The sequence below is a fragment of the Talpa occidentalis genome, unplaced genomic scaffold, assembly GCF_014898055.3.
Source record: "Talpa occidentalis isolate TD23 unplaced genomic scaffold, MPIMG_talOcc4v2.1 talOcc4.9, whole genome shotgun sequence".
NCBI classification, from domain to species: domain Eukaryota; kingdom Metazoa; phylum Chordata; class Mammalia; order Eulipotyphla; family Talpidae; genus Talpa; species Talpa occidentalis.
In genome coordinates this window covers 98,836,959-98,846,352 of record NW_023605305.1, presented here as the reverse complement: position 1 = coordinate 98,846,352, position 9,394 = coordinate 98,836,959, and the positions used below count along the sequence as shown (strand labels likewise).

Genomic DNA, 9,394 nt, shown 5'->3' with positions numbered 1-9,394 from the left:
TATTTGTTGGATGAATAGAAGAACATTTACTACCTCATCCCTGAGCAACGCACTGGCCCAGAAGACAATGTTTCTGCACCTCGCGGGGTTGAGGCAGAAGCAAAGAAAGGACTCATTTGCTTCTTAGAGAGCGACTGTTTTTACCTGTCATCCTGTGCATCTCCCTTCTGGCCCGCGCCCACCTAGCTCGGCCTCCCCCCGCTACAGAGCAAAGGCCAGGGCTTGGAGCGAGCGCTCGCGCGCGCCCTTCCTTCCTCTGGCAGAAGGAACACAAGCCGCAGATTGCAAGGCGAGCAGGGCGCCCCGAGGTCGGGCTCCATTTCCTGCAGCGGGCGCAGGGCCGGGCCGGGGGGTACCGGGCCGAGCGCGCAGCCCCGCCCCGGGTGTGGCCTCCGGAGCCCGCCCCGCCCCACGCCGCCGCCCCGGCTCGCGGGTGGCACTCGCGCTCGGGCGAGCCTGCACTTCAGTCTCTGGCTGGAGCCCGAGGACGCGCGGAGAGTGTGTGTGCAGGCGGCTGCAGACTGCGGGCGCGGCCATGGCCCCTGTGCTGAGCAAGGACGCGGCGGACATCGAGGTACCGAGTGCGCGCCGGCTCCCCTGGGGCGGGAGGGGGCCCAGCTGGTGGGGGTCAGGGAGGCCCCCGCAGCCGCGGCGCGGACCCGGAGAGAGTGCGGGACTCGGGAAACTTTGGCTCCGCGGGAGGGTCTGCGGGGAGTCGGAGGAGCGGGGAGCTAGAGCCCCGGGCAGGAGTCCCGGGTCAGGAGGGTGTGCACTTTGGGTCGGGACCTGGCTGTTTACTTCTGGGGGAGATTGAGGACTTGTCTTGTCAGGTCCTGGACTGCAGTGACTGAAGAAGTAGCAGACTTGGAGAGAGGGGGACTCTGGAGGATAGGAGCCCCCGAACTCCACCACACCCCACATAAGCCCACTCCACCCCACAACTCCCTTCCCCAACCCCCGCCCCTGCCTGGTGAGTTTCTGGACACCTGTCTGCTGTGCCTGCCTCCTAGGAGCGGAATCCTGAATATTTGCAAAGGTGCGGTATGGAAATACAGATCCGAGCGCCAGCTTTTGCAATCCGTGTTTATCTTATGAAATAATTGAACATAGGGAAAAATGAAACTAAGTATTGAGAACGTGAACTCTGCAGTGACATCGGAAAACATAAACTATTTTCTTTGCTTGCAACATTTTTAGATTCCCTCTAGTAAAATTGGCATCTTCCTGTGAATAAGACCCTACCTGAAGTGATATGGCCATTTCCTTTTGGAGTTATCCTTGGGACTTTTATGTCGGAGATAAGAATGACTTAATTGGCCATTGATTTTTGGCAACGGAGCCCAGTGTCAGCACTTCTGAGCTAAGATAAACTGCTTTGTAGTTTTTGGTTTCGTTTGAGCTCTTTTTTTTTTTTTTTTTTTTGAGACTCCTACTCTGGCAGAGTGTGTATATGCACATGCTTGTATATTTTCTTCAGAGCTAACAAAATTTTCTTTCCCTCAGCCCTTTCTGTGGCTGAAGTAAGTTTATAACCACCTGTTTGCAGAATAGTTGCTTTTGCCACATTTTGACTCTGTCAGCTATAGAAGGTACTTTGTGTTTGTTCGGGGGATGGTCAGAGTGTTTTCTCCATACTGCATGCATTGTTTTAAAAAATCCATTTTACCAGCAAGCGCCAAAGTATATTATGTGGGCATCTGTAGCTAATTTACTTGTGGTTTTCTTGTGGATAGTTGATACTATCATATTAACCAGTATAATGTATTTAACCCACTATATATTCATGTGTGTACAGGGTCAGATATATGTGATATCAAACTGCTTTTTGGTCCTGATGATATTGCCTTAACCAAAAGCTGAAAAAAAAAAAAAAACAACAACAACAACAACAAAAACAACAACAAAAACACACACAAAAAAATTTCTAAGACAAATACCCAATTTGTTAGTGTCTTCTGGCAATACTGATTTCAGGGATAAGAGTTTGGGTGAGTGACTTTTGACTTTTGAATTTCAAAATAGTATGTTATCTGTTTCACTGATTTCTTTCCCTGTAACTCTGTTGCTATTGTCTTTGAATCTGCTCCATACAACTTTACATTAAGGAAAAAGATGCCAGTGAAACTTACTTTCCTACTTGTTTCAGCCAAGACTCCTGAAGAAGTCTAAGCCCTCACACTTACTCAACTCAATCTAACTTTAGTCTCTGTGACCAGTGTGCCTGATATTACTTATAATCTAGAATACTGGTTTAATGGTATTCAAACTTTTCCAGCATTTTATGTATGTAGCTCATATATGCAACACACTTTAATCAGTAACATTTTTCATCACACACAGTACCTTACTTTTCCCCTCAAAGTAATACCCATGATTCATGAGCTAGACTACCATGAAAGAGCGTGAAATTAATCATTAAAATATAATGCAGTGAGAAAAAATACATTAAGCCTAGAGCAACATATTCAAGCATAGATGTCTCAGTTGATCCTCTTGACTTACTAAGGTTCATTTTTGTTTGAATAATCAGAATGAATTATGAAAGCTCAGTTTTCTATCAAATTTGAATGCAGACTCAGTTTTCTTTCAAATTTGAATGCAGATTTGCTTTCCTTGAATAAATTCATTAAAACTGTTGTCCAGAGATCATGACCACTGCCTTAGTCTCAAATACATGGAGAGACAAGTAATTAAAAAAAAATATTGGCATGAAACAGTGTACACACATTCACTTGATAGATTGTGAAAAGAACAGAAGGTGATGGTGACAACCCACTATAATAGTGATTTAATATTCCCTATATGCTACTTACAGAACCTCAGGTTTCCATGAAGCAGCTAAGAAATATCTTTGTTTCTGAAGAAAAAAGTTATTAAGGTATACAAAGTTGCTTTGTGTGCTGGCTCCATCATTTCTCATATCAATCCCAATATCATATCAAGGTTTGAAAGGTTGGGAGCATCAGAAGGTCACCAAACTCCAAAGCTGGGATATCCTTGAGCTGGAAGAAAAGCGTAGCAAGGATGCATTACTAGTTAATGGATATTAGGGAATAAAATTGAACTCATCTCCAAACAAAATGTTATTATTGCAGTAATGGTAGAAATTGCATGAGGAGTCAGGTTTTTCCCCCACAAATGTTAACGTAGTTTACAGCAGGGCATCGAGGGTTAACTTCCTGGGGGTGCGGGGGTGTGTCAAGCTCCACCCCTTTTGGCTGTGCCATCTTAGGCTAGTTTTATAGCTTTCCTGAGTCATACTTGCATAACCCATTAAGTAAGGAAAATATAATAACATTACAAGTTGACACACTTTTTTTTCCCTCAAGAAAAAGGACAAAGGTGTTAAAAGCAGTGATTTAGAAAAAAATCAGGAACATCACTGTTAGCATAATTAGTATTCTGAAGTTCTCTAATAGAGCTATGTACTCTAAAGTTATTTTACTTCCTGGTTTACTTTCTGGATACAGCTGTATTTTCTTAAGGGTGACTTTTGAATACAAACGCTTTAGGAAGTTTTCAAAGAAGGTGAATACGGAAGAAGGTAACCGTCAGACATGGACCACTTTCCCTGACCTTAGCCTTACCTTCACAGACCTTCATTTAGTTTGAATTGATTGATAACTGGTATAAAAGCAAGTAGGATTGGGCCTCCCCTGGTGGCACAGCGGTTGAGCACTTCCCCTGCTGGTGCAGTGGTTGAGCGCTGGGTTGGGAAGCTGCCCGCAGCCTCTGCAGCGCAGGTTCGTTCCCCAGTTCCCCAGTCACTGGTGAGGGTCCCACAAAAAAAAAAAAAAAAAAAAAAAAAGTAGGATTGTTGGAGAAGTTCAGTTTTGTTCACTGTCTTGCTCCCTCTGCTGACATAGATAATTGAGAATGGACTATGAAGTTATAGCTAAAGGAAAAGATTTATAGCTTAAAAGAGCTTCACTACTAGTACTTTTGGTAAATATTTACAGCCACGCTAAATTGCTATCTACCACTACTATTGGACCCACAGTCACATGTCAATGTCCGCCTTTGAATTACCGGTTAATAAAAATTAAAGGGTTACAAACTAATTTCAATTTTATCTTGAATAAAAAAGAGGTTTTCAGTCCATTGCCCACAAAACAACATTGTGTTTTGAGAAATACTGATGCTTCATCTGAGAAGAAAATTGAGAATTTTCTGTTTATTAAGAAGATAATAAAATGATGGACTTGGTCTATGGAAATTACTTGCAGGAGGTGAATTTTAAGTAGTACTTTGGAAAAAGAAAAGACATGGGTTCTGAGTTAGTAGAGATGGCAGAAATACTTCAAAATACTCTTTATCATAATTGCTTTTCCCCTTGGGGAGGTTGGAGGGCCATGAATCCAAAGGGGAAACTAAGGAGGATTCAACTTTGTAGATATCGCATTATTTATTTGCTTATTTAAATTTATTTATTTATTTTACTGCGTGATTAATAACAGTCTTCTCTTGTCTCCTTTCTTTAAAAAAAATGATTTTCTTAAAGATTTATTTACTTATGTAAGAACTGGGGTACAGGCCAGATGTTTGGGAGGGTGAGAGGATTCATCAGAGACAGAGCAGGGGAACAGAACAGGCAGACTGACTGAAAAACACTGCTGAGGGAAGCAGCGGGAGAGACAGGAGAGGTCTGCTCGCCATGTGGCCATCCATGTGGCCATGTGGGTTGCTTCGAGGCTGGTGGGGATAGAACCGGCACTGCAGAGGCTGTGAACAGCCTCACAGCGCTGTGCTCAACCACCTGTGCCACCAGGGAGGCCCTCTTGTCTCCTTTCTTTTATTGATTGGGCACCAGAGATTCATGGAAATGTGCTTTTGACTTGCTAAAGCTTATAAAAGCTTTTTATTTTTTAGCTTTAAACTGGTTTTGTGAGATGAGTTGTTAAACATATCCTTGTCCTCCCTACTTTAAAGCTGTTCTGTGGACTAAGTTTTACTTTAAAATACTTCTTCTTTCTAAGAAATTTAACTGGCAGTAGAAATGTGTCTAATTATGTGATTTGGAGAGTCACTTCATTCCAGGGATAGCAGGAATATGATACCTAAAGACATACTTTTAAGGTACTACACATTTTTATAGTTAAGCATGGTGATAAATATTTCAGTACAGTTGTTTAAAAAATTGTATCTCTTGCCCATGAATTCAGATAACTCATTTTAGTAGTTTAATTAAAAACTCTGAGATTAATGACTAATGATGAGTCTATTACATTTAGATTGGGTCTGCTTAATCTTAATCATAGCAGATAGTGTTACTGATTGCTTAATTGTAAAAATGTACTAGAATTCAATAGCCTCCTTTTTTACAATGTGGAAGAAAAATTCAGTTTTGGAAAGCTGAATATTACCACTAAGGAACTAATAAAAATGCCAAGAAAATCTAAGGTCAAAATGATTAGATAATTGGATAATCTTTAAGGAATCATACCAAACTCTATATAAATAGGCAGCAACACAAAAGCTGCAAAACAGACATTCTGATGAGATAAATATGTCTGGTCATTGTGGGAGAATTCTAATAATTAGCGTAAACTTAAGTTACAAAATTAGAAACACTGAAAGACAATGAAACTGAAAAAGATTGTCATAAATATTATGACAAAGAAAATATGATAAGAGATTTGATGCAGTACATGCTTCAATGCAGCTAAAGAGGAAAGTGAATTGTAGGATTGGCTAATTATTTTTCTGCTTCTTCACTACATGGACACAATGACAAATATGTAGCAAAATCCTTTCATCCTTAAAACTATAAAGAAAATTCTAAGTCATTTAATCTGCTTAATTAAAATATTTAATAAGGCATTCTAAGATTATAAATTTATCTGTAATAAGGATTTTGATTTTTAGATATGATGTGTTTACCTTCTGGACTTCATTTGCTCCTAATCCTCTGTATCAAGACAGAAGGTGGTTTTTGGCCTCAAATATCAATAGTGTGGGTGTTCACAGATATCCTGGAGCCAATTATACTACTGAGATAACTCTTAATAGGATTATGCCTTTCCTGTGGTTTATAATTATTATTGCTTCCATTGCTTTTAATTAAAATGTAACACTAGTAGATATGAAACATCTGCATTTGCTCAACATATAACTTTTCCTTTAGAATGTGTATCATAGTTATTTTTTATTGATGTTAAGAACTAATTGCTTTTGTATAAAGTTGTCTTGTATGTCACAAAATCAAGTTTTATTTCATAGTTAGTAATAAAAAAAAATTGTATTAAAACAGACCTGGGTTTCAATCCTGGCGCTGTTATTTTTTATTTATGTGACTGTGGTCAAGTTCTTTCCTGAGCTGTCAGTTTTTCCTCTGTAATTTGCATTTAATCTTAATTACTTCATGCAATAGCTGTAAGCATTAATTGGAATCATGTACACACAATGCTTCTGACAGCCTGTTACATAAAATATATGCTTTTTAAATGGTAGTACTTATTTTAAACATTAGTATTGCATATATCATGTATGTTATGTAAATGTCATTTGGCTAGAATTTAGTTCAATTCCAAGAATTAATTAATGGTATTGAATTCTTATAAGTGAGGGAGGAGAGAGAGTTTATGAAGTTAAAAGAATTATGAGGGAGGTTCATTATAGATTCAAAAATGTTATAGATATTGTATGAGAAAGCTATTGTATTCTATTTATCTGTACCACTGATGAGATGGATGGGTTTCAGAAATTTAAGTCAAATTAAAAGGACCCGCTTTATTTTGCTTTTCTCTCTTATAAAAATGTTTTTTAAAAATCTCATACCAGCTAAGCAAGAAAAGCCCTAATAATATCCACTGTATTACCAACCCTCTTGGGTGAGCTGCAGGAGATTCAAAGGAAGAATGTGGCATAGGCTTTGTCTACACAGGATTATCTATATCTAGGACACAGGGCAATAAGATTCAGTTCCAGGCTGAAACTGCCAGTGGATGGATTCTTTGGTGGATGGATTCTTTGGTGTTTAAGTATTTTTGAGATTAGATTAGGGCTAATGCATTGATGAAAATTATTTCTTGGCATTGTTGATGATATTTTGAAGGGATTTAGTGTTATTTTATGAAAGGAAATCCCTATACAATTGTTGAAAAAAGAAAACAAAACTCAAATATCTCTTTTATAGAGTGGTTTAAACTTACATTTCTCTCAGCAAACCTATTAGCTTTAAAGAAAGTTTTTCCTGGATCTCTAAGCATCACTGCACATACTGTATTTGTTCATAAATATTTTAACCTTCTATGAATAAGGGCATAGAAATCAACCTGATTTGTGCTAGGAGAAGGTAAAAGGGTGCCCTTTCTAAGAGACAGGTCAGATAATAAACTTCTTATACTGGGTTATCATAATTTTACTTGGAGTATTTCAGCTTGGTTGTGTAATAGCATTCATGCTGTTCTCTACCTCTATCATAATAATTAAAGAGACAATCTGCATCCACACCTCCCAGGTGCTTGGAAATTGATATTATGAGTGCTTATGAATGTCCCCTTGAGGCACTCATGGCTGGGCCACTTGGAAGAAAAATCTCTTCGTCAATAATGAAGCCCTGAGGGCTACTTCTCAGGGGAACCACACAAAATTATATGTCAACTCCAGACTTGATTTATCTGATGGTGCTCATGGAGATCTCACTACATTTCCCTCCTCCCCCCATATTTTATTATGCACTACTCTCTTTTTATTCCCCCTATTTTACTTTCCCCCAAAACTTTATCCCCCAATTTTCAACTTATTTTACCCCAGGAATGACTCATCTAAGTTCATCTTTTGTTTAATCTGTGTGAAGTCTTTTGAGTGATATTTAAAATTGACTATAGTAACATGTTAAAACTTTAAAATTGTTAGATTGTCTGGTGTAATGGCCATGAGAAAATCTTCAACAAAACAATAGAAGAGAGTGCTATACATTTATTAATATACATTTTAATTTGCTATTAAAATAAACATCCTGTGATAGGGGACAGGCCTGGGACTGTTTTTGCTCTACATGTTGAATCCCTAGATTTCTGACTTTGTGGAAATCCTTCTACCACTGTGAAGGTTTTTTTTTTTTTTTTTTGATTCCTTAGTGAATATGCTATTGATCAGGCTTTTAAGGATGGTTTGTAATGGAATATGGTAATGGTGAAATTGTTTGGAAATGGGACCTGCTGAGTGATCATGTTAAGGAAATACAGAAATGGTGTTGTCATAACTACTCCATTTTACATGCTAGATATGAGAAAGTGTGCCAATTATACCAACTATATGGATTTCATACACTTACTCACCTTTTTATTTTTTTTAATTTTTTTATGCTTGTTTATAACTGATGAGTGTGAGCTAAATCTAGTCTCTTCTGAGCACACAGAAAACATGCTGTCCTCATCACCCAAAGCAGTGATAGTGAAGAGAAAGATAAACAGCTGGGACTACATCAAATTAAAGAGCTTCTGCACAGCAAAAGAGACAATAACAAAAACAAAGAGAAACCCCACCAACTGGGAGAACATTTTTGCACCCAACACTAATGATAAAGGACTGATCACAAAAATCTGCAAAGAGCTGATGAGACTCAGCAACAACAAAGAAAATAATCCTTGGGCCTCCCCGGTGGCGCAGCGGTTGAGCGCTGGGTTGCGAAGCTGCCCGCGGCCTCTGCGGCGCCGGTTCGATCCCCGGCTGCTCCCCGGCCACCGGAGGAGGGTCCCACATGGCGTGCAGACTTCTCCTGCCGCCCGCTGCTCCCCTCAGCAGTGTACTTCGGTCCTTCTGCCTGCTCTGCTCCCCGCTCTGGCTCTGGTGAATTCTCTCACCCTCCCGCGCTTCTGACTGTACCCAGTGCATGTATAAACAAAACAAACAAACCAGCAAACAAATAAATAAAGCATGCCTCTATAAAAAAAAAAAAAAAAAAAAAAAAAGAAAATAATCCAGTCAAAAAATGGGCAGAAGAGCTAAAAAGAAACTTCTCTGAAGAGGAAATGCAAATGGCCAACAGACATATGAAAAAATGTTCAACATCACTTGTAATCAGGGAAATGCAAATCAAAACTACCATGAGATACCATCTCACACCAGTGAGAATGGCACATATTAAAAAAACTAGCAACAACAAATGTTGGCGAGGATGTGGAGAAAAAGGAACTCTTGTGCACTGTTGGTGGGAGTGCAAACTGGTCCAACCACTATGGAGAGCTGTGTGGAGATTTCTGGACCTACTAAACATAGAGCTTCCATATGATCCAGCAATTCCACTCCTAGGTATTTACCCAAAGGACACAGAAACATCATTCCAAAGAGCACCTGCATCCCTATGTTTATAGCAGCACTGTTTACAATAGCTAAGCTTTGGAAACAACCCAAATGCCCAAAAATAGATGACTGGATCAAGAAGATGTGG

General features: G+C 39.5%; 1 protein-coding gene across 1 annotated transcript in view; it reads left to right on the top strand.

The window, feature by feature from the left end:
* The first annotated feature begins 438 nt into the window (after window positions 1-438).
* DPYD (dihydropyrimidine dehydrogenase) overlaps window positions 439-9,394 on the top strand; it is a 743,206-nt gene continuing 734,250 nt past the window's right edge. The window contains exon 1 of the mRNA XM_037498291.2: window positions 439-574. Coding sequence (XP_037354188.1) covers window positions 536-574 — 39 coding nt within the window. The 5' untranslated portion in view covers window positions 439-535. The remainder of the gene's footprint in view (window positions 575-9,394) is intronic.